Genomic DNA, 27,507 nt, shown 5'->3' on the forward strand with positions numbered 1-27,507 from the left:
TACAGATCTCTTTGTACTGATCATTGCTTTTGCCATATGTTCACATCTTTTTATTTGACTCTGCGATGTATTCGTTTCTCCAGACTACCTGGTGAGTTATTCTAGAATTCTAATTTAAGACAAGGATGTAACTCCTTAATTATTTTACAGATTTGGACCTTGTAGTCTCACTAGGTTTCTGTAAAATTGAAACAGTAATCTCACCATGTTGAAGGAAAACATATTATTATTGTTAACATTATACCACTGAGGATGGCTCGGACAGGAGCCGAAACGTTTGGATTGTTGGAATTTGATTAATAAATCACTATATTTAAACGCACCTTGATCCGCGTGTGACCCTTATAGCCTATTCTAATCTATATAAAGATTTCTGCTGGAAGATACCCGATGCGTAAACATTCGAAGCGGCGGCGACGGTCCCATTCGTTTACAGCACGGTTTACTTAGCCTTATACATACATGGGAAAATGAAAAAAGGCAATAAGATACTTATACACTCTGGTACTGGCGGTATTGGACAAGCAGCTATTCACCTCGCTTTCAAAGAAGGATGCAAGGTGTTCACTACTGTGGGCACGAGAGACAAACGGAACTTTATTAAAAAGATGTTTCCGATCATTTTGGATGAACATTGGCAATCCCCGGGAAATTCTACCCCTACTTCATATACATTTCCTTTTTACCGATTATCGCCAAATTCAATACCAACCTTTTTTTAATGATACTTTATATAAAATTACATGTATAACTAATACATGTAACTTTTTAAGCAAAAATCGGTAACTCCTTCACCAAACATCGCCAAATTCAATACCAACCTTCCTTAAATGATACTCTATCAATTAAAAAAAAATTCAGCCCGATATCTCAATATTTGCGAAAGTTAGAGCAACCACGGACATTTCTAAAAAAATTCAAAAATTTTTTTAAAAAGAACCCCTTTACCGACCATCGCCAAATTCAATACCAACCTTCCTTAAATGATACTCTATCAATTAAAAAAAAATTCAGCCCGATATCTCAATATTTGCGAAAGTTAGAGCAACCACGGACATTTCTAAAAAAATTCAAAATTTTTTTAAAAAAGAACCCCTTTACCGATCATCGCCAAATTGAATACCAACCTTCGTTGAATGATACTCTATCGATTAAAAAAGAAACAACCCAATATCTCAATATTTGCGGAAGTTAGAGCAACCACGGACATTTCTAAAAAAATTCAAAATTTTTTTAAAAAAGAACCCCTTTACCGATTACATCGCCAAATTCAATATCAACCTTTCTTGAATGATACTCTATCGATTAAAAAAAAAACAGCCCGATATCTCAATATTTGCGGAAGTTAGAGCAACCATTCCCGAAAAATTGGAAAATTTTCGGCTTCCAAAAAATCGTTAACGAAAAATGCGTGCCCCGAGGGCTTCGTGACCCGGCGGTCACGGTGTTCTAGAGCCAAGCGTGTCAGAGTGGCGTGAGGCCTCGCGGCCGATCGCCGTTAATACTCCCGCGTGATCCGATTCGAGGACACTGCCAGGCGGGGAGTTTGACTGGGGCGGTACATCTGTCAAAGAATAACGCAGGTGTCCTAAGGCCAGCTCAGCGAGGACAGAAACCTGCCAGACTAGAGTCAAGCTCAACAGGGTCTTCTTTCCCCGCTAATTTTTCCAAGCCCGTTCCCTTGGCAGTGGTTTCGCTAGATAGTAGATAGGGACAGTGGGAATCTCGTTAATCTATTCATGCGCGTCACTGACGAAGAAAAGAAGTTTATATTTTAAATAATAATTGTTCAAGAGGAGAACCAAAGCGTCATAAAGTAACGACGCAAAAATAATTGTTTGCACGTAGAAATGCAAATTGTCGTTTTTTAATACAATAAATTACTTATATACCGGAAATGATTCTGTTTATCTGTTATGTGAGATATTTTATTCAGTTCCCTCAGTCCCCGAAGAATTATATACACAGTATAGCGTTGTCAGTAATATCTACCTTCTGTAATTTCTCATGGTTATTCAATCCAAGTTTGAGATCGGCAGCGATGAGCATAGCTTCCTTCACCGTTATAAACAAACGATACGACAATTTTTCTTTTGAGAATCATAGTTAAGAGAGTCATAGTTACTCCCGCCGTTTACCCGCGCTTGCTTGAATTTCTTCACGTTGACATTCAGATCACTGGGCAGAAATCACATTACGCATTATGCACTTTACGCTATTCTTTCTAGTTGTATTGCAAACGTCGTTGTGAAAGATAAAGATTTCTGCTGGAAGTTACTCAAGTGACAAGCAAGACTAGTAAAAATTATAATCTAGATCTCGTGACACTCCCGATGCAAGAAACCAAAACGGGAAAAATGAATTTTTTGCTCGATTCCGGAGCAGCACTAACCTTTATCAAAATAAGAAATTTGAAAGGCAATACACAAATGCGTGAAAAGAAACTAGCACTGACAGGGATAACAGGACACCAACTGTACACCCTTGGAAAAATAAAAGCCACAATAAAATTGGGAAAACAAGTCATACGCCACACAATATACGTGGTAAACGACGACTTCCCGATGGATTATGAAGGAATACTAGGAATCGATTTCATCAAAAAGCACAGAGCTGATTGTCTCCATGGGAAAAACGTATTGAGAATCGGCGGAGTAAATCTTAAGCTCCGACCGTATAAGAAGCTAATTCAACCCCCCCGCAGTAAAACAATCATATACAGACGACAGGTGCAGATCGAAATAGGAGAGGTATTGTAAAACGTGTAAAACCTATTTCTGGAGTTTTTATCGGAAGTTGCATGATAAAACCAATAGATTCCACTTGTCTGAGAAGCAAATTAAACGTCACCGGGAAGACAGTACAGATGCTCACACCGCATGTAACTCGAGAAGAGATGCCGGTTGAATGACACGGTTGACGGACTCACATTACCCGCGACTGAAGAGCGCAACTCAATTCAAGAACAACGCGAGAAATTACGTAAAAAACGCATGAAAATTTTAAATAATAAAGAGGAGAAGGCGTTAGAGCAGAGATGCGACGATTTTTGCGATATATTTCATCTGGAAAACGATAAGTTAACACACACCACGGCGGTGAAACATGAGATCACGACGCGAGCTAATAGCGCACCGGCGAACGTCCGCCTACCCGAGAAGCATAAAGAAAAAGTAAATAAAAAATCTGACGTTTCAAGAGAAATAAAATTACGCATCGTTATAAATTTTCTCATCCTCTATCAGCACCTCACAACAGGAGCGTCGGCGTCGCCCGTACCACCGTACGAAGTGACGCAATTTATCAACGAGCCAGGTATCTATTTCGAGAGAATCGGATACCTGCAGCAAACGAAAGCAACATGGAAATTAGCGATACGCATAGACGTAACCGCATTAAAAACCAGACATCAGCAGCTTCAAAGATACCTAGGGCACACCGAAGAACTTTGCAATTATGCCACTGGAGACATCAAAAATACATGTCAAATTGCTCTCCGAACCACGAAAAGAGAAAACGATAGAACGACACGCGCCCCCCTTAGGAAAATTTACTTAAAAAAACTTAAAATAAACTAGAAAGTTTACCAAAGAAATTACTATTGATAAACTATTGATAAACTAGAAGTGATTTCGAACCAAACTTTAAGTATTTCTATAATATACTTTAAAGGTTAAAGTTACTTTAAAATACTTTAAGTAACTTTAAAAAACTTTAAGGACGTTCTCCGGTCCTTATACTAGAGAAAATCGATTTTCTTAGGATTTTCTTGAAACTGTGAATATACGTTAATTTAGGTGTGCTTTATGCGTGGTATAAATTTCAGTACCTCTTCCGGTATAAAAAATAAAGATACTGAGCCTCAAAGTTTCAAAAAAAAATTTAAATTTAATTTTTTTTAGTTTTGGCATTTTTTCCTTATAGAACTCGACGAGAGGAGCAACTTTGGTCCTCTTGGCCAACCTCGTATCTCTTACCGTTTGGCCTGGAAAACCTTTTCATTAGTAAAAGTTGAAACTTTGAGGCTCAGTATCTTTATTTTTTATACCGGAAGAGGTACTGAAATTTATACCACGCATAAAGCACACCTAAATTAACGTATATTCACAGTTTCAAGAAAATCCTAAGAAAATCGATTTTCTCTAGTATAAGGACCGGAGAACGTCCTTAAGTAAATTTTCAGGTATACCTGAAATGTCTGCGACAAAATTTGGAAAATTTATAAGTGACGAGGCATTGACGAAAGAATCATATATGAATGCCATGAATATGAATATATGCTTAAAGAATGACAGTTCTCCAAACGAAAGGAAAATCGTTTGGAGAAATGTGATATTTTTAACATATATTCATCAAGCTGCCATTTACGGGCTATACATGGCTTTCTTCCAGGCTAAATATCAATCCATTATATGGGGTATGTGTCATATTTAATTGTTTCTTTCCGCAATACTATAAAATTACTCTGTACTTTATCAAACCGTAATTTATAATTTATAGGTTTTGCTAGTGGCGTTGTCGCGGGCCTAGGCGTTACCGCTGGCACTCATAGATTATGGGCCCATCGATCTTACAAGGCAAAATGGCCTATGAGATTTATCCTCATGATTTGGCGGTGCTGAAACCACAGCGTCCTAGATACATTTTTATTTGGAATTCCGGCGCAGGTAATCACCTATTGATCTACTTTATACCCCCACGAGGATCTCTCGCTGGAAGTCCTCTCTAGAAAGTTGGTGACGCTTCTCGCGCTCACAATTGCTCAAGGGTTGCAAACGCTAGCAGCTATATAACTTTCAAACATCACAATTACCGAAACCTTGGTCATCAAAATTCCAGCCAGTCTCAAGACTTCGAAGATTGGAAGACCGCAATCCTTGCTCATCTTTAAACCTTTTGCGGACCAAACCATTCTTAATACCGGTTAACATATTGATCTTCTCTGTATTGCCCAGTGCATGATTGGGATTCTGTATCGCAAACAGGATCTCGGGTGCAAATCTGGGCTTTAAATATCTACACATATATCCATCCGGACGAGACGTTGCATAATTTAGAAGTTGAACGAACTTACCTTAAGTGAAGTTCGACTATAATTATGCTGTCTCGTCCGGATGGATAGTCCCACCCTCCCAATCCCCAATTTCAGATTTGCAGCTTTAAAAGTATGAAGCGCTACGGCGGGGAAGGGACGCTCGACTCGCGCGCGGACCGAGAAAAACGCGCGTTTTAGAGTCTTTAAAATCGCCTGTTGGTAACTGCGCAGGGGGCGCACTATTATTTTTCTAGGCCTAGAACATCTACAAACAATTTACAAAGCACCCGTAACTAAACGAGGCTTAATCGATGCCATCGGCCAGATAAGTAAAACTTTATTTGGTACCATATGGATGCTGAAGATGCAAAAATAATCAACGAACAAATACAAATGCTTGATAACCAGCAACAAACGCTACAGCACGCAGCAAAGAACCAGCTGAAGATCATCAACGCCACATTAGGCCACATGGAAAAATTAGAGCAAACGCTATCACACAACGAAAATTTACTGGCAAACGTTACAAGGAAACTGCACGACCAATTCATACACCGAGAGGAAATAGACGAACAAATACTATTAACCCTTAAATGCCACCCGGGGTCCAGCGGACCCCAGACCCTTTAGAATGATATATTTTCAAATGTTCCCTCCAAAAATGGAGCTCATATTTATTTATTTATTATTTATTATTTTTTTGATTTTGGAGCCAATATTTTAACTGTTGGCGATCTTAATTTTTTATACTATAATAAACAAATGTTTCGCTCGACAAAGTAACAACTAAATAAATTCAAACGGCCAATTTCGAGCAATTATCAGGTGTTAAAGAAAATTATTTAATACATTCAATATAGTATACAAATTCGTTAACGTTTCGCGCCTTACTTGGCCTTCCTCAGAACAATAAAAATTACAAAAACGCATATATATCTCGCATTATTCTAAGAGTACAACGAATCAACTCATTACGACGCCACAATTTGCATTAATCCGGTCTCACCGAAATTTTAACAATATAAGCATTTTATTCTCTTTTCTAAGCCTTGAACAACATTGAAAATAATTTTCATAACTAAATATCAAAAAATCAATAAGTAAGGAGACATTTTTCATGCTGGGGTCTTTTAGACCCCATGTGTCATTTACGAGATTCTTGAGAGGTGTGGCATTTATATAAGGGTTAATAACCGCTATCCTAGCTGACATCACGACAGACATAAACGATATTACAGACTATCTAACATATGCACAAAATGACATTCTACTTACACGCGTACTTCCATTAGCGAATATAGTCGTAGAATTAAAGGAGGCAACCTCACACTTAACCAGAGGACTAAACTTTCCATTTAAAATCCAGACAGAAAACTGGAACACTATTCAAAAATACGTAGTTGTAAGCGCGTACTACGACAATGCGAACGTATACACTATCCTCGCGTTTCCAATAGTAGCATACTCGATATGGACTTTATGGTAGATTTACGGATTAAGTATTTGATAAGATTAAGTATCCGCAAATTTACCATAAAGTCATTGTAAGTATTGCATTCACTAAAAAACAATATTCTAGCTTTTCAAAGACTTGTGTCAAGATATTTGAAATTATTAGTAAGAAAATATTATTTGTTGTAAGAAAACTTACTTAAAAGAAATAAAATAAAATAAGTAAGTGTTTTCCTTGGCTGTAGAATAATTATTTTTCTCTGTGTATGTTACCTTATGCATTGTGGTCCATTGTGGTCAATGTTGGTATACGAAATTATAAAAATTACACCCGTACCAATACACAACGACCATAATGTATTCACATTACTAGAACCCTCACACACGCTATTAGGAATAAACCGAGAAAATCATAATTATATAATATTAAAGGAAAGCGAATTAAATAAATGTACGCGAGAAACTACTAAATTTATATGCGATCAAAATTTTCCCGTATATTTTGTAACTGCGAATGCACCAAGCGAGGTGCAGCTTAATATAAAAGCGCCTAGATACATAGAAAACCGTGGACAACGCCACATCATCTCAAACGTAACATTTTGGATAACATTAGCCGAACCCCAAACATTCCACTCCAAAAATATCGGAAATAATAATTCAGTGTAATGAGATGCCAGAAAATAAAATTAAAATTGAAAAAACCGGAAAAATAACATTACGCGATAATTGTAAAATAACTACACCAGATATAATTTTAGAAACAAAAAACCAAATTTATACTAAACATGTACAAATGTATTTACCAGAATTAAATATAACTAATACCATAGAAAAAAGTATAACCTTAGACAACAAATTAGATTCCGAAAAAGAAATAAAGTTAGAACCAGTAATCAAAGATCCGTCGGAATTAATAAAATTAAGTTTAAGTCTAGATGAAATTAAAAAAGAAGTGGAAAATAACCAACCCAGCGTTTTTTCGAATAAGAATATTGTATATCCTGTAGGTTCCGCGACCATAATAGTAGTAGTAGTAAGCATTATACTTGTAATTATTTATGTAATAAAGAAAAAAGGGAATCATTAAGAATTTGAAAGGAGAAATCACAGCATACATATTAGCATATAAGAAAATTAGAGTGTAACCTCTCAGGAAAAAGAAAAACACAAATAAATAAATAACGAAAAACTTCGAATACCTCAGTTTTTCTTTTTCCGCGGGGGAAGGGATGTTGTGAGCGCACAACGTATTCGCGATAAAGTATGGCACCTGGCAACACCGAGGGCCGGATTACTTGGTAATCCGACCCTAGCGACGAGGACCGATGACGCGAAAGCCAGCACGCGTCGCGGTAATGACCATATATGGTCATTCGGGATATCACCAGCCCGCTAGGACGTTGATCGCGAAGTCAAAATCGCTGACTGCTAAGTCAGCAATGCCGAGGCGATAAAAAGCCCGCCCTTCCAAGGAACGGCGGGCAGTCTAAGAACAGAGCGCGTACCGCGAGTCAACGAAACGTTAATTGTAACCCGCAAGTCAGGGTAGTGAATATCCACAAGTGTATTAATAAAACTATCTTTTATTAAACGTGACTGCTAACTAAATATCGCCAGTGTCCTCTCTCCCTCTAATCGGCGGATCCAAAGAACTCGGTGCCGGCCCTGATCTCCAATTCAAGGCGGCGGCACAACAATATACTTTTGGTAAAAATTCGGTCCACTAACGAATGAGTAGTTCGCGGTCAGACAGACATACATACATACAGACGTCAGGTACTTATATATATAGATAGATAAATAAAACCCTTGTATCTTTTTTTAGTCAGTACTACGTCAATTTGAAAAAAAGCAAATTTTTTCGCTTCTTTAGAAAAACACGTTTTCTTTTTTTTTTTTAAATAACATTTACATTTTTTAATTTGGAATACTTTAACTTACACAGTCTTGTAGATCTTTAAAAAATGTATCGATTAAAAAAAAAGACGTCAAATTGATGCATTTGTCTTAAAGATACAAGCTGGAGAAGACGCCAGGGTCTCTTATCAGACTCAGGTGAGATAACAAAGAGTAGTAAAAACGTAAGGTAACTGAGGGTTAAAGGAACAATTTTCTCCGTCTAACTTCCCAGAATAACAAAAATCGCCATGTTCAATTCTTTTTACACTACAATCTACAAAATGATTAACAATCGGGGCTCCCCTTTTGCAAGTCAAACCCGCCCCGTCGAGTTCGACTAGGCCGCGTTTTCCTATACCTAGTATACCTGCAGTTTGGTGAGGAATGCTTTTATAGAATTTGTTGGTCCGCTCACAATAAAATTAGAAGAACTATTGTAACAAGCTATATCGATATCCGAAGGACATATGACTTTTAAGGTTTTACAATCGAGATTAATTTCAGCCATAGAACCGTTAATTATTTTCGACTCATGAAGTGCTAAACCGATGAAATATGCCAACAGAATCGTTTCTTCGGCCGTTAAACATCCATCGGCATATCCACAAATTAGTTCACCAATGGTATGACCGATTATAAAATCGGAGGCGATACCAATAGATGTTAAAAGATCGACCAATCCAATCTGTAATACATATAAAAAAAAATACTTTACCATTTGGTTTAAATAAAGATTAGAATTATAAGTAAATATTTAATTGTCTTTGATATATGATATATATACATATAAAATACATTTATAAGGTTAAAAAGAAAAATTTTTTCTTACTTGTAGTCCAACGAGACCCAATAATAAATTAATGATATTATCAAAAATATTTTTATTATCATTTGTTAAAATATCTGTAAGTAATATTCCGTAAGGTCTTAGGACAATATCACATTTCTGGGTTGCCTTGGCAAACACTGGGAATTTCATTAGAGCGCGACCTATTAAAATTTTAAACAAGTTTTTAAATTTTAATATACAGATATGTATATCAAATTATTTGCGTATTTACACACGCAAACACGTAAACACACGCCATTTAGTATTGAATGTATGCAAGAAAGGAATCTAGCTGTTCGCCATATTGTAATATTTATTCCGATAGAATATTTTGTTAGAATTCAATTTTACTTAAATTCTAAAATTTTATAAATGAAATTTATAAGTTAAATTTTATAAATTAAATTCCTAATAAATAGAGAGCAACAAATAAAACGTCTATGCAGTATTATGGGGTTGAAAACATATTAAGAATATGTTAAGATTATGATTATAGTGTTTTCTGAATAATTGTGAAAGATTATTGATATTCTTATGTGCTATATGTATATTCTTAAGAATTGTCAAAATTTGTATATTTGAAGTATTTTACAATAATATATTTACTTACTCATTTCAAACCATTGAGATCCTAGTCCAGAAAATATAAAACAAATCGGTCTTTTCGTATATGGAGTATGTTCTGTTTTAATAATTATATTATGAGATATTTTAGACTCAGTTATCATGTACCCTCTGTAAAGATGACCTTCTATATTATCATTATGAATATGATGTAATAAGGATATAAATTCTGCATCTGTTGATCGATTCCGCACCTGCATTTAGTAACAATAATATCTTATCCTTCTTGGAATAATTTTACATAAAAGAAAAGATAATACTAATTAATTTTGCAAAAAATGTTTTGCTAATAATATATTGAACAAAACACATTGACTTTTCTTTTTTGTGCAGATTTAAAATAATTTAAAAAATGTATACTTTATTATATATGCGCAATTATTTTTTTAGACGTTTCGTAAATATACCATATTTAAATTTATTTTATGTTTGTTATATTTATATGGTAATAGAAAAGTAAATGTCATAAAAAGCCATTGCTGAAATAAATAAAGTAAGCCGTTACAATATTTGCTTACGTAATAAAAAATGATTTTAACTGCTTCCTCCGTACGATGCCGCGACGGTACGACCAGATACAGTGCTACAAGCCTAGGTAAGTCGTCATTCGAAGCTCCATTGTTGATTTTTTGTTTAGGATTTGATTTTAATAATATGTGGCTATTAGCCCTTCCAAACCCAAAAGAATTGATACCTACATAACCACCTTTCCATTCTGTTGGTTCAGTGACGATCTTTATTCTTCCTTCGATAATAGCAGTTAACTCTTTTCGCGGACGTTTCAAGTGTATAGTAGGCGTAATTATACCAGTTTCCATCGCTAATAATACCTTTAAGAAATCACATCTTTTTATTAGCAGTAATTATAGTAATTATTTTATATAAATGTATTATATACATATGTAATGATATGTATTATAATTGTAACAATATAAAAAAATATCAATTGCTATATAATCACATTTTAAGCAAAGTCAGTGTTAAATCATTTTATTACAAATGTACCTTTGCGATTTGACAAAGGCCACTGGCGGGTTCGGAATGTCCAATATTTGATTTTACCGAGCCCATCAATAAAGGAGTGTTTCTTTTAGCGCATAAAATCTGGTCAATAGACATAACTTCTACGGGATCACCGGCAAGAGTACCAGTTGCATGAGCCTCCATATAAGATAACTCATTGGGTGAGATCCCACATTCCTTATAAAATTCGTCCAACAATATTTTTTGCTTTTCGACCGATGGAAAGGTAATACCTTCTTCTTTAAAACCATCGCAATTTATTTTACCGTGTACGAGGGTCGCATATATTCTTCTTGCATTTTTTGCCTTTTGCAGATATACTACTGCGACCGTATCGCTATGCATATATCTGGCGCCTTCCTCGTCAAAGGGTTTACAGTAACCGTTAGAAGACAAAACCCCTGAGAAAAATTGATACTAATAAACAAATTTCTTTGATATAATTACAAAACGCAGAAATACGGGATAAACACTGGCAAAAAAATGTTATAAGTAAAATAAATTTTATTTTATTTTAATGAAAGACGCGAATATAAACATATATATTTTTAAAAGTATTGAATTTACAATTAGTAAACTGCTTATTAGCATTAAAGTAAAATTGACATCAATTTATGAGGGAGGGGGATATTAATATTCCAACGGAAGCTGTATTCTAGCTAAGTCCAACAAAAGATCGGCGCGCAGTTTACTAACAATAAGTTGGAATGTTGGAAATATATGTATAAATACACACAGAAATATTATTAGGCTAAAAAAATAAAGAATAAATTTATTTTGTCTGGAATGTTAACATTGCTCGCACTTTTCCTAATAACAATTTCGGTTTTAATTAATACTGCGAATGCGAGTCGGTCGCGGAACGTGGTGCGCAAATAAAACTAAAAACGTGTATTTAAATGTAACGAACGTTTTGGCTCTTCTTTCGAGCCATCTTCAGCATTTATTAAAAAAAGAAGAAGAAACTTTCGTTACATTTAAATACACGTTTTTAGTTTTATTGGAATCTCCTTTCTAAAGTACAAGGCATAACTCTCGACAATGCATCGGCAAATACAAAATTTATGAAAGAGCTAGAACCACTCATGGATGCTGAAAATATTAGTTTTGACCCAAATAATCAACATTTTCATTGTTTTGCACATGTAATAAACTTAGCCGTGAATGATATGCTCAGACTAATACAGTCTAATATCGATGAGATAGACGACGAACCGAGCGAATCCGATGAAGATGAAGAGATTTATCCCGATAATTGTACGAGAGTACTTACAAAACTTCAACATCTTTTTCGCAAAATTAAATATTCAGAACAGTGGACAAATAAATTGAAATTATGTTGCGAAACAACAAATTCTCGCATGATTTCACCAAATCTAGGTGTAGCTACACGGTGGAATTCGGTTTGTGACATGATAGACTCTGCGCTGCAGATGAAGCAAGCTCTAAATTTATTGTGCGAAAATAATGATATTATGAAGAAATACCTTTTATTGGAAATAGAGTGGTCTCTTTTGAATATTCTAATTAAATTCCTACGGCAGTTTAAAGTTTTGTCAACTACTCTAAGTGGCGAAAAATATATAACTTTACCGCTTGTTGTAATTGGTATTAATATGATGCTTGATAAACTTGAAACGTTCATTTTATCATATCAAAATTTGCCTGACAATTTTGTCACAAAGAATGTTGTCCATCAAGCCGCTACAGCCGCTACTGCAGCCCGAGACAAATTAATCAAATACTACAGAAAGTCTAATTGGATTTATTGCATAATACTTATTCTCGATCCACGACACAAAGTAGAGACTTTCCAACTAACAACATGGGGTAGAGAAATGATAGAAGAATCAATAAAGCAATTTGAATTCATATACCGAACTAAATATTACGAACCAAGAATGCTCGATCAAGCCAATCTTTCTACAACACCTGTAAGTTTTGATGAAAGTTTGGAAAATGTTCCTGCCACGACACTCGATGATGTACTGGATTTAGGATCTCTTTTTGAATCGAATAAATCAAATCAAAATTTAAGTACAAATTGGCGAAAAGAGTTAGATGATTATTTGCGTCTTCAACGAACTGATAAAAATGAAAATATTCTTTCTTGGTGGAATTAAAATAAAAAGCAATTTCCCATATTAGCTTCAATGGCACGAGATTATTTTAGTATTCAGGCTACATCCGTTTCAGTGGAACGTTTTTTTTCGAAGGCATCGCTAGTAATCCGAAAACATCGCAATCGACTCAACAATGAATCAGCACGAAGCTTATTATGCTTAAATTCATGGCTTACTTGCAGCCTCTCTTCAAAAATAATAACGACACTTGAAAGTACCGAAAAATAAGCAAAATATTTAAGTGCAATGTGTGACGAAATTTAAATTTTTCTTATTATTTATTTTTTTCTCTTTTTTCTTAATTTGATTTTTATGGTGTTATTGTATCATTCTTTGTGTCATTCTTTTAAATATTAATGTAATGCTAAATTAATTAAAAAATAAATTTTAATTTAAATTTTCTTGTGTAAAAATTTTTTTATTTTAAATTTTTGATAGTGTAAATAATAAATAAAGAAAGAAAGAAAGAAATAATAATAATTAATAATATAATTAATAATATAATATAAATATATATATATAATATAATTAATAATTATAATTCTTTATAACATATTTTACATGTGAAAATAAACAGGTAAGTTGTGTTATTTTTTTCTATAGTTTCTATCTGTTAAATTAACATGTCTCTTATTTATTATAAAAAAATATCGTCTTTTGGGTAAATAATTACTTGTAAATTTGGCGGGATTTGGGGTCTGCGGCAATGAACTTTCGAGTTCCTAACGCCTTATAATAATAATAATAATAATAATTACTTATAAATTAATTTATAAAGATCTGGTTAAGTGGTCTTTAAATTTCTTTTTCAGTTTCCTAAAATTAGTCAGAAATCAATCAAAATTTGAAAAAAAGTCCTTCTTCAAATAACAATAAAGTATAAGCATAAATTTAGAGATTTTTGCTTGATTGCTTCGTGTATTACGATTCGAGATAAATACGGTTACATTAACATCGAGACAACATTCAAAAACAAATAATAAACGCAAGAAAAATTGGACGAGATGCTTGACTTGAAGTCTCGCTTCGTTCTAAATCACTAATTGAATGTCAGATGTCAAGAAAATGAAATCGAGACAAGATCGAGACAAGATTTTAAATTGATTGTCAATTTTAAGTATAAAAAAAAATCTTGTAATTCTTGTATTATCAAGCTTCAATGATTGAATGATATTCAATTGCCTGAAAATAATTTAAATATTGACTTTTTCTTGTATTGTCTCGCTTGCCGAATCACTACGAGTCTATAAATTATATTATTGATTGTACGCAAGCTGAAAAATGCGTTACTCTACTTATAATTAGTTTTCTTTAATATTGTTCCCGCACATCTAAAACGAATTCATAATTTTAATTTATCTTTTCACAATCCTAGAATTGCCGCTAAATTTAATTTTAATATTAGTTCCATTGTTAAAAAAATACTACGATTAGAGTTAAACAACACTTCCTCTTTTCTTAATAAATGCTGAAGATGGCTCGAAAGAAGAGCCGAAACGTTCGTTACATTTAAATACACGTTTTTATAGTTTTATTTGCGCACCACATTCCGCGCCCGACTCGCATTCGCCGTTTAAATCGTTGACACTTTCACGAGTCTAATTATATTATTAATTAATACTATTTATCTTATTATCTGTGGACTCTACGATTAGGTTGTGGAGCAAAACTTTAGTAAAATAATCTTCCAGCTGTTGGTACATATATAGAATTAGTCTATGACGTATATTTGTGAGATATATACTGTATTTTTCACCATATTGCACCATTTTTCCATATTCTATTACTTTCTATTCTTTCTCCGGTTCCCGAAAAATTAAAAGAAATCCCGTAGGTTGTACATAACAATACCTCAAAATCCAAATAAATAATATTTTCAAGAGAAAAGATGAGCAATAATTATGTTTGTTATAGAGTTTAAAAATATATACAAAAACAATTAATCTTATTAGACAAATATTTTCTTGTTAAATATTGTACCATAAATAAAAAAAAATATATATATATCGTAGATATTAATAACAAGTACACGACATAATATACATGTATGATCAATAATGCATGGTTACAAAAAATCTGAAATTTGCGAAATATGATTTTTTAATCAATTTATATCGCCCGAGCACCGCGTACTTAAAGAGAATACAGTGATATGCTGTACGAAATGTCGCAATTCCGGTTTATTAAAAATATTTTTCGGCTTTCGGGTGGTAATTGTTTTTAAAAATTTTTGGATTAGATATTGCAAATCTTTAATTATAATTGTTATAAAATACAAATTTTTAAAAATTTTTAAAATATATATAGCTTAATATTAATAGAAAAATTTATTACAATTATTCCAGCGTTTATGATCGCTCGAACCAAGATCCACTTTGTTAAAAAGATTTTCTTGAAACTCTTTTAAATTGTCGCTATTAGAAAATCGGCCAGCAATGCCGGAGATAACGAATTCTTCTTCAGCATCGATGCTGTTATACGAATTCGATTCATAGTATCTATTTTCAAAATAGACAAATTCTACAACAAAATGCTATTATTTATTTTTTGAGAAAACAGATATAAATGTATATAAAATAAAGAAAATAATCAAATACAATTTAAAATTATATATACGTACCAATAGGAAGTGGAAGCACCGTGGCAATTGAAACATTCAAGAGTGAAGTCAAAACGCAACTAAGTCACGTATCTCCGATCCTCTCTATTTATGTATTACATTTCCTGTACATACATATTAATGTGGCAGCCGATTAAAATTTCTAACATGTCAACATTGACGCATCCATTATGCATGTTTACCATACAATCATGGAAATTACTGAGATAGACACAATGCTGATATATGTATAATAATAGAATAAATTCAGAATATCACAGTATACCAAGAAATTACTGTTTGTTAAGCTAATTGTTTAGAACGTCCCTAAAGTGATTTTTTTTTAATTCTTGCATTTCTCCTTTGGCACAGAGAAACTTCTGCCAAGTCGCACCTACGTGAGCGCACTACGGGTGCGCGACTCACTGATGTATGCCCGGCTAAAAGACAGTGCTAATTGAATTGACTTTACTCAATAATTACTGCTTTATTAAGCATTATAGTAAAAAAATAGCTCAGAACTTTTCGATTCAATTTTTGATAAGGAATAGCGCTATGTAGTTAGACGATCTTTAAGAAACACCCTGTATAATAGGAGTGTCTTTATTTTTTTCTACATTGAATATTAAGGGAGATTTTTTAAGTACATATGTCGAAATCGGTAATTTGGATTTAAAAATGTCATCAACGTTGTGGTCTCGGTGTCCCCTTATAAATTGACAATTCAATACTTGTGTACACATATACATATCTTCCTTCATACCCTTACTTATCTTTACACACGCCATTTACCTGACCATCCCCCGGCACTACAAGTAACGCATTACTTCCCAACTCTGCTTATTAGTTATTAAAGGTTAAGATAACGTTAACTTATGCACTGTTAACGGCGTTGTACTCTCAAACCAACCTTTTCACTTGTTACTTGTTATTTTCATTATCAAGAGTTCTTAATTACTTATTCATTTATTTTAATACGAATATATTATTATTTTTGTGCACCGTATACTGTGCATGCAGTTTTGTACTGATCGAACACGCTGGAATATGCTTGTTCAGATTTTTTTACAAGAGGCAAAATTATTTTTTATATTATATATTTATATGTACATAGTAATAAGGAATAATAAAAAATCAAATTTTATTTAAATCCATATATATCATGCGTGATGTAAAAATGTGCACTGATTTAACCCTCGGTGGTCATACCTCTTTTTTGAACATTTCTTAAAGGATTTTTTTGAACATGATGCCACTCAAAAAGTTAATTTTTTATAATGAGAATACATTCTACAATGTTTAAATTTAATTCTAGAATTTTTTGCTATCCACTTAAACCGTTAGTTTTTAAACAGCATGCAGCTATTTGAAAATTGGTTGGGGTCACTGTGACCACCGTGTGACCACCGAAGGTTAATCACATAATTTAATCTACTTTGTGTAATGTCGTCACGCATTTACGCATTCATAAATATAAATAGTATCCGCTAAACTTCGACATCTGATGCATATGCTAATTTTCATTGTATGTAAAATTGTTAACCGATGCCAAATACGCAGAAAGAACGACTAACTGACTACGTAATTGCATAAACGTCAAGACGTTACCAAGTTCATCTAAAATTTTTGCGAAACGAGTTTTCGAGTAAAATATTCGAGCAAAGTTGTCGGTTGCTGAATAAAATCGCTGAATGCAATCTATCTCGAGATTTTTTGATTACGCAAAAAATGATGATTTTTGCGTTCTAATTTCAATTTTAGTCATACGTTCGCACACATTTACAACAATTTTGTCTGTCAAGAGGCTTCCCAGTAACCAAGGAACATTAAATTAACCCATTAACGACGAAGATCGTTGATTTTTCAACATGTTTTTTAACCTCATTTTCATGCCTGTAACAGAGGAATAAATGGATCAACGTTAGTGTTCCTTATATTTTCGGGTATGCTCTAACAGAATTTGGGCTCAGAATAGAGAATTTTCAACTACAAAATTAAATATGGCGGCCTCTGTACAAAGAAATGAAAAAAATTGTTCATTTTTAATGTTTATGATTTTTTTTCGGACTGAAATCGCGCAGAAATCTGGAATATCGCTCAACCATCGGTGCACAAAATTGTTGAAGTTTAATAGAAATTTTTTTGATATTCATGTTGACTTTTCCTACCTATGATTTCTACCTATAAGATGTTCATATATAGAAATAAAAAATTCGTCGAAAAATACAAGAAATAACTGAGTCTTAGCCACTTTGGGGCCGCCATATCGGACACATTGGCATCGAAAACTAAAAACACAATTTTCTCTTCGGTCTTTTCTACCCCTATTTCATATATAATTCATTAACATTTGGTTGATTAGATCTAGTTTTATATGCAATCAAAGGTCCATATACGAAATTTATGAAAACAAGATTCCTCTATGAAGAAGCAAAACAATTAATGATTCTACCAACTAGTAATTTTCTTCTTTTTGTTGTGCTTACAGATTAATCACGTAATAATATCTTTAAATCAGACACTATATAAAACGGAAAACATTTTTATTACACTTAAAATATTAATAATTAAAGGGTAAAACGCATTCTTTATATATAATTTGTATAATAAATAATGTTAAAATTAAATAAATCAATTATTGTCGATTTATACACTTTTAGTACGTTTTAATATACTTTAATACACATGAAAATTATTTTGACAACAATCTTAAATATTAGTTTATTTATTTTATTAATTAAATTTCTTTTAGTGTCTAAATCTATATTCTATCGATACTCTGCAAATAATGTGACTTGCAATGTAATATCATTATTAGGGTATGTGAGTTCATCGTGTTTCATTATGAATTATTCAGATAATACAAGATATAGATCATTTTCTTTGGCAATTACAGCAGTAGAATAAAAAGTAAGATGCGAAAATAATTGTAGATGTTTCGCATCGCAGATTTAATAATCTAGAAAGTTTTACCGTAAAATTTCACAAATTTCTACGCTCTAGTCGATTTATACCTCACATCAATAAAATTACATTGTTCTTCAAAAGAATAAAGAATAAGTAAAAAGCAAATTTAATATAATTTTTACACTTCCAGAAATTCTAAAAATATTTCTTTTATGTTTTTCCTCTTTTCTTGCTATTGTTGCGACAAATTGATATTAAAAAATACTATTACTTACTCATATCATTAAATTACTATTACTCATTATCGTTGTCCTTTTACTTGTTAATCTTATTATGTATCATCAGCTATGACACATGAGGAAAGTTACGTTACATAGACCAATACTGACAGAAGCAATAGTAAACGTATTTGCTTCAAACTAATAAAAAGAATACGTAGAAAACTGTATTAGTGGCTCCATTACAATGGATCCCAACAAGATTCAACCATCAATCATTTTTTTTACTCATCAAAGTGAATCTATAATTTCAATATGCGTAAGTGCTGTAAGGAACATATACTGTGATTACGAAGATCCGCCGCAGTTGCAAATCGGCACAATAGCGATACACCCGATAAACAAATTTGAACAAACAGTTAGTAAACTTGCAATAGCGATGATCGTGGTAACTACAATCCAACAGGCTCTGCGCCCTTTCCTCGTTATGTGCTTTATTGTCGGTTTAGGATTTTATCCCGGAAAACAACCAAGGATTTGGTGGACTGCGTATTTAAGTATTCTATACTCTCTGACACTATGGTTTACTTATGCTTATCTCTTTTATTATATAATAATTCTCTTTAAAATCGAAATACTATTTCGGACCTCAGTTGTTATAATCGTTACGGAGATTAACATCTTTACCTTGGTTGTGTCCGTGATTATGAGCTTTTATCATCGAAAGGTACAATCATACAAATATTTACTATATATTTAGTAACGTTAAAGTAATTATATTATTTTATATTTCTAATATGGCAATTTTTCTAATATGGCGCGCAGCATTGGAAAATGAAAATTTCTTATAGAGTGATAGATATCTTAAGTTTTTTAATTTTTTGCTTTTACAGCGTATATTAAAATAGCATAATTGCTTTACATAATACATGATGACATAGATGCGTTTCAAATTGTCGCTTGCTATTATTTTAGAGATTTGCTACGTGCTTGAAGAAGCTTGCAGCTGTAGACGATACCTTGGAAGAACTGGGCACTCCAAAAATGTATCGAAAAATATATATATGGTCGAAAAGAATAGTAATTGTGTGGATCATGTACAGTATGACTGTAAATGTATATGAGTCACTACTGTGGCAAAATTTGAATGAGACTGTTTCTTGGGGACTATATCTGCCTTACATACTAAATCATTCTCTTCACATTAATACGCTCGTGGACTTATTATTTACCTTCATCTTATGGTTTGTATAATATTTATATTTACAGTATTTATTCAGTAAATAAATGTATCACTGTTTGTATTTGCATTTAATTTCCTGTATCTCTACTTTTCATAACTTCCTCGCTAGTGTAAAATTTATTCATTAAATACTAAATTCACTAAATATCATTAAAATGATAAAAGAATTTAATCAAAAACTACAGAAAATTAATACGAGACTAAACATATTACTTCTATATGATTCTCAATAAAATTTTTCAGAATTAAAAGATAGATTACATATAAATTATATGTATATACCATTATATATATTATATTATATAAAATTCCTACAATTCATGTAGATATAAGTTAAACATTTTAATTTATCATATATTATCAAATGTTTTAATTTGCCACATATTTTATACTTTCTGAGATGTTTTTTGCACAGGTATATTGGCACTAGATTTGATAAGATAAGCGAGCACATACGGTATCTGTCAGTGAGAGAAGAGCATGGACTGAAATGTACATGGAAGAAACCTGTGGTTGGTCTTCACCGATACATTATGTGTACTGATAACCATAAACGGATACTGTGGATCTCAATGTAAATTGATACACATTTATATATAGTGATAGATCATCGACTTATGTACTAATAATAATTAAATAAGATAAAACTATATATTAAAAAGCAATAAAAATAAATTATAAGAATCACTTGGGTTCTTAAAATGATATGGGTTGTCATATAATTATCTATATTTTTTCATAACCAAATGTGTCTTTTGGCAGGCATCTTCACTTAGAATTATGTCACCTTGCTCGCGAACTGAATTCAATATTTGGAACACAAATAACTTTCGAAATGGCATCCTATCTTCTATATTTAACTGCACTATGTTATTACTTGTGCTTGATGCTAATACGGAAACAATCAGATGAAGAAATACATTCAGCAATATTCTATTTGAACTTGTTCAATACAGGCTTATGGCTTTTTTTATTTTTATTTAAACTCTACACCATAAATACCATTTGTGAGAATGTTACGGTTAAGGTAAAATCACACACACATGCAATCCACGAATATATATATATTTTATTCTATAATAAATTCCATATTTCAGGCTAACAAAAATGATAAAGTAATTCATCAATTGACAAGTGTACGTCAATATGCTAACATTTCGGAGAAGGTAAAAAGTATTTTAGCACAAAAAGAGTAAGTAAAGCAAATTAAGTAAAATTAAATAATAGTCATTTATCTATAGATTCATCAGTTTACCTTGCAAACAATGCAGCATCCGTTAAAATTTTCTGGAATGGGTCTTTTCTACTTTGGCAATACATTTCTTCGAAAGGTTTACTTTTAACTCTACTTTCCTCAGCATTTTATTTTTATATTTTGTATATTAGTTTCAAAAATTAATTATCAAGAGTGTTATTAATATGTATCGTTATTATGCCATTTAACTTGCGATTTTTAATTTATTAACATTTTAAGTGCTGCTTTTATACCGAGTGAGAAAATTAATTGATTTATTCTTTTCCAGTTTTGTATGACGGTTATAACGTACGTAATCATTATGATGCAGTTAAAAATAACTTGAAAACTTGTAAGTGTATATTAACAATTTTCAAAATGAATAACAAATGTAACACAATAAAATTAATTAAATAATAACAAAAATTTCAGCAAAAATTTTAATAATAATTTATTTCCTGTTCACAAATAAATCATGTTTAAGTTTTGATCCGTAATTACTTATGGCGTTCATATTTCTTTTGGCAAGGCAATTGATAAACTTCAACGTCAGATATAAATAACATTTGTCATTATAAAAATGTATGAATAGTATCTCAATATATCTGTCTTCTTTTGTTTCTTATGCTTAATAATTTTATTCTAAAATCTAAATCTAATTCTAAAATTTTATTCTTATTCTAAAATCTAATATGTGCAAATATGTCCTCAAATTTTACAATTTATGTAATAAATAACGTTTAATTTTACACAATAATACTTACAATTTTTTGCTGCTAGTTTTCAATAATTGTTAATAATTTTCTTACAGCCAACATGTACATTTTTATTTGTTTAATCCATACAGTTAGTTTAAAATAAATTTTGTCACAAATATCCGTCACAAAAATTAGAACACAAAAATTAATTTTTTTACATAATCGTGTAAGACTAAAGACGTAATAAGACAAAGAACGTACGTCATATTGTAAACCTTCAGTTTTTCACCATAGTCATAAAGTATGTATTTATTTAAATAAATAATAAACACATATTATATTATAAATATCTGTATAAATTGTAATACTTCAAAAAGATAAAGCAAATAATAATATTGTGTAAGCATATTCCTTTTCAATTAACACGATTTATTGGTAATATAAAACATAATAATAAAATAAACCAACTTCTTTGAAGAACTTAATTAAAATTATGTCGAAATTAAATTTGATTACATTATTTTAGCGTTTCATATAACGCAAGTAAATATGCATAGAAAGTGCAAAATGCAATTCAAAAGTAATAAGTGCATATATAGGGGAGACCGGGGCTATCTGTCTACGGGGACTATTGTGTCCACAGTACTGCTATCTCAAGTTTTAAGAGACAGATGTCTTTACCATTGTAACAAGTAGTTGAAAAATACCCTACGTAAGATATTTAAATGTTGTTTGTTTTCTTGCGATGCCTCTCGCAGACGCTATATACGTTAAAAGAAAAGCGAAAACAATTATTCACATTTTTCGACGGTCGAAAAATTTGCTGTGCGACAGTAGTTTAACTTAAATTAAAGTAAGCAATTCATAATATTATCAATTAATATATAGTTATCAGGTGTGAGAAGCGTCAAATCTTAATTCCGCATTATCTAAAATTGGCAACATGTTAAAGACTGAAAAACGTGGTCGGGGCTATCTGTCTTATTTTTGATCGGGCAATGTATCCATACTTCAATGACGAATTGTTCTTTTATAAATAGATAATGGTGCGTAACTACAAAAGAAAGACTTTCCTTAAGACGGATAAGGTAGACATATCCAATAAAATTATATTTAGAGCGATTAAAAAAATAAAAATTAAGCGAGAATCTTTTCGTAAAAACAGCGTTAGACTTTGGAATAAATGTTCGGGCTCTCACTCGCTACTGTAAAAAAGTGACCTACGAGCAACTATTGAATCCTGCGACTCAAGAATCGTCACCAAATTTTTATTTTAAAAATACACATCAAGTTAAATATGTGAGTTTGTCTTAGATTATTGAGTATTTTCTATTTTAAACGCCGAGGATAAAGTAAAGGCCCCCCAAAAAAAAGATTAAAGAATTGAGGGGACAAAAGAAACTCATCACATTGATTTTGCAACAGACTCAAAATCAGTTTGACACCACCGTATATAAAGAAAAGTCAGCTCTACGCAGGAAACTTGTCAAAAAATCTACACAAAGTGCCTACTACTTCTCTGACTCCAACGACTAGGCAGTTTTTTCAATATTATATATTAACAATAAACAATATTATAAATAAGTATACAAAATTAATATAAATAATGTGTTTTGTATTATGTGGACAGATAGCCCCGCATATGGAGCTATCTGTCTACGCTTGACTTGTCCACTTAAAAAATTCGCCTCTTTAAAATGTTAAAAGATCAACGATTCTAATTATGTTTTTTTTTTAATAGCAAGGTTGAAAGGTTATACCATTAAAATTTTAGCCAAATATCTTTATTAGTTTTTTAGTAAACTTGAAAAAAGCGTAAAGTGTGGACACATAGCCCCGGTCTCCCCTATGCTTCGTATGCGGATCGATTATCTCAACTGTGCTATCGTTTAATGATTTAAAGACATTTACGACATAATTATGTAGCCATTTCATCATAATAATAAATGTGACGTTTGCACAATGTGAACGTTGCAACCTGAAAATTTTAACAGTTAACACATAGAATTGCGAGAGTCTCCGTTATTATGATCGACACTGTAGAAAAGGCGCTAAGTCCTATTTTCTTAGCCGCCTCTTTTTTAGGTTTCGGAATTCTTAGATATCCTTTAAACCAGCCTAGATATCGCTTGAGTATTTTCTATATATTAACTGTGTGGAGTGTTTATGCTTATGTGTTATATTATACGATGACCTATCTGTTTTTGGAAGGAGTATATACTGGAATAATAAGTTTTGTGATGACAGTAAATTTGCTTGCAGCAATAACATCCATAATTATCACCATTTGCAAGTACGAGGTATGAGTTTTATTTATCAATGTTTTAATAAAGTGTGATATATCTAAAATAAAACAAACAACATAGAATAGCACATCCTAGAATATAAAAATAACTAATTTCAACATTACTTATTTAATATACACTGGGCAACAAAATTATCGCAACAAAAATTTACGTAAAAAATTTGCCCAACTTTAAATAAGCATAACTCCGCGAAAAATTGTCATATCTGAAAGATTTTTTTTTTATTTTAAAGGGTGAAGTCTGTATTTTAAAGAACCATTGTTAGATTTTGAATTTAGCCTCCCGCCTTCCCGCCGTTCTTCCAAAAGTAAGGACGTGTTACATCTCCAAAAAATTGCATACTTTGACACATTCTACGGAGTAGAATGAATTTTTTTCGTAACTATCATGGCAACCATCGTAAAATATGGACTTTTCCCTGCAAATTAAAAAAAAAATTAAGTCCGTACAATTTTTTTTCACCGAGTTATGGCTTATCAAAGTTACCTATTCATTTTTGTGCATTCAATCACCGCCAACATTAGTATTACCCGATGAACACTACGGGGACGTTATTGGTCGGATTTTGCCTATCGTGTATGTATGTGTGTGTGTGTGTGTGTGTGTGTTAGCAGAGATTTGGGCACACTGATTTTCATTCAAACGAGGAATTGTTACGATTTTGTCGTTTGTTTTCGAATGAACGATACAATACAGTGATTGCAATACTGTGAAGTTATACTTACAGAAGTAATGTACTGTGAAGTTACTTACTTCAGTATTACAAAACTTCACAGTATTGCAGTCACTGTATTGTATTGCTCATTCGGAACCAAAAGACAAAATCGTAACAATGCCTCGTTTGAATAAAAATTAGTTTGCGCAAATCTCTGCTAACACACACACACATACACGATAGGCAAAATCCGACCAATAACCTCCCCGAAGTGTTCATCGGGTAATACTAATGTTGGCGGTGATTGAATGCACAAAAATGCATAGGTAACTTTGATAAGCCATAACTCGGCGAAAAAAAATCGTACGGACTTAATTTTTTTTTTAATTTGCAGGGAAAAGTCCATATTTTACGATGGTTGCCATGATAGTTACGAAAAAAATTCATTCTACTCCGTAGAATGTGTCAAAGTATGCAATTTTTTGGAGACGTAACACGTCCTTACTTTCGAAGAACGGCGGGAGGGCGGAAGGCTAAATTCAAAATCTAACAATGGTTTCTTAAAATACAGACTTCACCCTTTAAAATGAAAAAAAAAATCTTTCAGATATGACAATTTTTCGCGGAGTTATGCTTATTTGAAGTTGGGCAAATTTTTTACGTAAATTTTTGTTGCGATAATTTTGTTGCCCAGTGTATTTAAAAATGTGATAAAATAAATTTCTCTATTTTTGAAATATATTTTATATATTAATTTATCTTTATTGAAGTTAAAGGTGCAATCAACTAATAAATTTTGTTTTTAATGTTGCACTTCGCATTAGATAATTTAATGTAAACTTTTAATTAAATTTGTATCGTGTATACGCTGTGCTTTACTATTAAGTGTATCATTACGTATATGCCTTATGAATATTAAACACGGTGCGGTCTCGCTTCGCGTATACTTAGCGCGAGACACTACCGTGTCTCTTGATCAGAAGAAGAGTCTCCTAGTTTTATAAATTTTCTGACTGCTGTTATCCCCTCAGAAATACCGGCAGTATACAAGAAAGTTAGATCTTGTGAATGATACATTGGAAGAGCTCGGTATACCCAAAGAATACTATAAAATGAGAAATTTGACAAGAAAAGTGTTGATTATGTGGTTTTTAATGATTTGCATAACATGGACTTTCGATTCTTTAGTGTCCATAGGAATGCTCCATGATATAAGGGCCATATTTATGCCTTTCGTTATGTCTTATTCTATACACGTTAACAGCATCACGGATATAACGTTTATTCTTCTTCTAAGGTTTGCAAATATCTTATTTTGTTATAATCATTTTACCGCGAGTATTATTAAAACTTTTAGGTAATTTAACTTGATAAATTCTTAATTTTTCAAAATAAATATATTAAATCAAATACAATACAAAAAATATATTAAATTATTGTATGTTAATGTTATATTGTAATACACTTCCGTATCTATATAAAATTAAAAATTTGATGTAAAAGAAGATAATGAGCGGACAATTTTTTTGTTTTAATTCTGTTATGCATAACAATTTTTTGCGCTTTTCCTAAATATTTCTTAAATTACAGACATATCGGTGATAGGTTAGATAAAATAAACGATTATATTAAGCAACTATCAGAAACAGAAGACCGTGGACTAAGATGCAAGTGGAAAAAATTTCTTGTCGTTAAAGGCTACAACGTTCGAAATGCTAAGAATCGCAAACACATATTATGGATCGTAATGTAAATTACAAATTTTCTAATTTATGTAAAAATATAATAAACATAAATATAACTTTTATTCTGTTTTACGACGTAATAAATCTTGCGATAAATCAGCTCTAATCGCGCTAATTCATCTAAGACACTAACGCGATATATATAGGCATATTGTATTTTAGAAATAATAGATTAATAAATACAAGTATATTTTTAATAATTATTTGTTTTTTATTAAAATAATATCTTTTTAGACATCTCCATTTGGAACTTTGCCGGACAGCTCGCGATATAAATGGTTTCTTCGGAGTACAAATGACTTTGCAAATAATATCCTATTTCGTTCTCTTAAACGAAGGGTCTTATTTCGAATATTACACGATATTACATCTGAAAGAAATAATAAGCAATAACGTGATATTAAAAACATTTCTTTCTAGTATGATGTGGTTTTTCATATTTTTAACAAAACTCATATCACTGAATCACATTTGCGAAAGCGTTAGCGCTAAGGTAAACATATATTAATTGGAAAAAATCATTTTTGCAAATTATAAAAAAGTTACATAACAAATGACATAATCTTTAATCTTTCTTGAAGATTAATAATTGTGAATAACAATCAAATTGAAATAAATGTTAACATTGCAAAGAATTCTTCACAGTAATAAAACAGATTTAGAAATTTCTGCTTTATGTAAAAATACCAATTTGTTATTAAAAACAATACAATTATAAATGTAAACATAATTAATTTTATAACATTTCAGGCGCACAAGACCAAAAGCATTATCCACAAATTAACAAATCTCATTTGTTTTGCGGAAGCTCGCGAAGAGGTGAGATGTTTCCTATATAATCATCTCTTGATTCAAAATAATTTTTATTTAAGTATATTAAAATAAAAATTGCATTATAATGTAACGCAGATTTA

At 31.9% G+C, this 27,507-nt stretch overlaps 1 protein-coding gene and 2 long non-coding RNA genes across 3 annotated transcripts; 2 read left to right on the top strand and 1 right to left on the bottom strand.

Moving 5' to 3' along the window:
• Positions 1–9,820: 9,820 nt before the first annotated feature.
• On the bottom strand, positions 9,821–11,799 carry LOC139778257 (fatty acid synthase-like). The gene is made up of 4 exons (XM_071716125.1): positions 11,776–11,799; positions 10,848–11,282; positions 10,361–10,672; positions 9,821–10,036 (listed from the first exon to the last, which is right to left on the bottom strand). Exons 1-4 carry the CDS (start codon positions 11,797–11,799, stop codon positions 9,821–9,823), a joined length of 987 nt encoding a protein of 328 aa, XP_071572226.1.
• Positions 11,800–20,440: 8,641 nt separating this feature from the next.
• On the top strand, positions 20,441–21,122 carry LOC139778208 (uncharacterized). The gene is made up of 3 exons (XR_011719518.1): positions 20,441–20,529; positions 20,718–20,982; positions 21,053–21,122. It is a non-coding gene; the product is annotated as an uncharacterized lncRNA (long non-coding RNA).
• Positions 21,123–25,705: 4,583 nt separating this feature from the next.
• On the top strand, positions 25,706–27,081 carry LOC139778205 (uncharacterized). Its single transcript, XR_011719517.1, has 3 exons — positions 25,706–26,145; positions 26,439–26,597; positions 26,828–27,081. It is a non-coding gene; the product is annotated as an uncharacterized lncRNA (long non-coding RNA).
• Positions 27,082–27,507: the final 426 nt, after the last annotated feature.

This window comes from Temnothorax nylanderi, unplaced genomic scaffold, assembly GCF_030848795.1.
Source record: "Temnothorax nylanderi isolate EJ_2023f unplaced genomic scaffold, tnyl_v1.0 TNYL_tig0176_pilon, whole genome shotgun sequence".
NCBI lineage: Eukaryota > Metazoa > Arthropoda > Insecta > Hymenoptera > Formicidae > Temnothorax > Temnothorax nylanderi.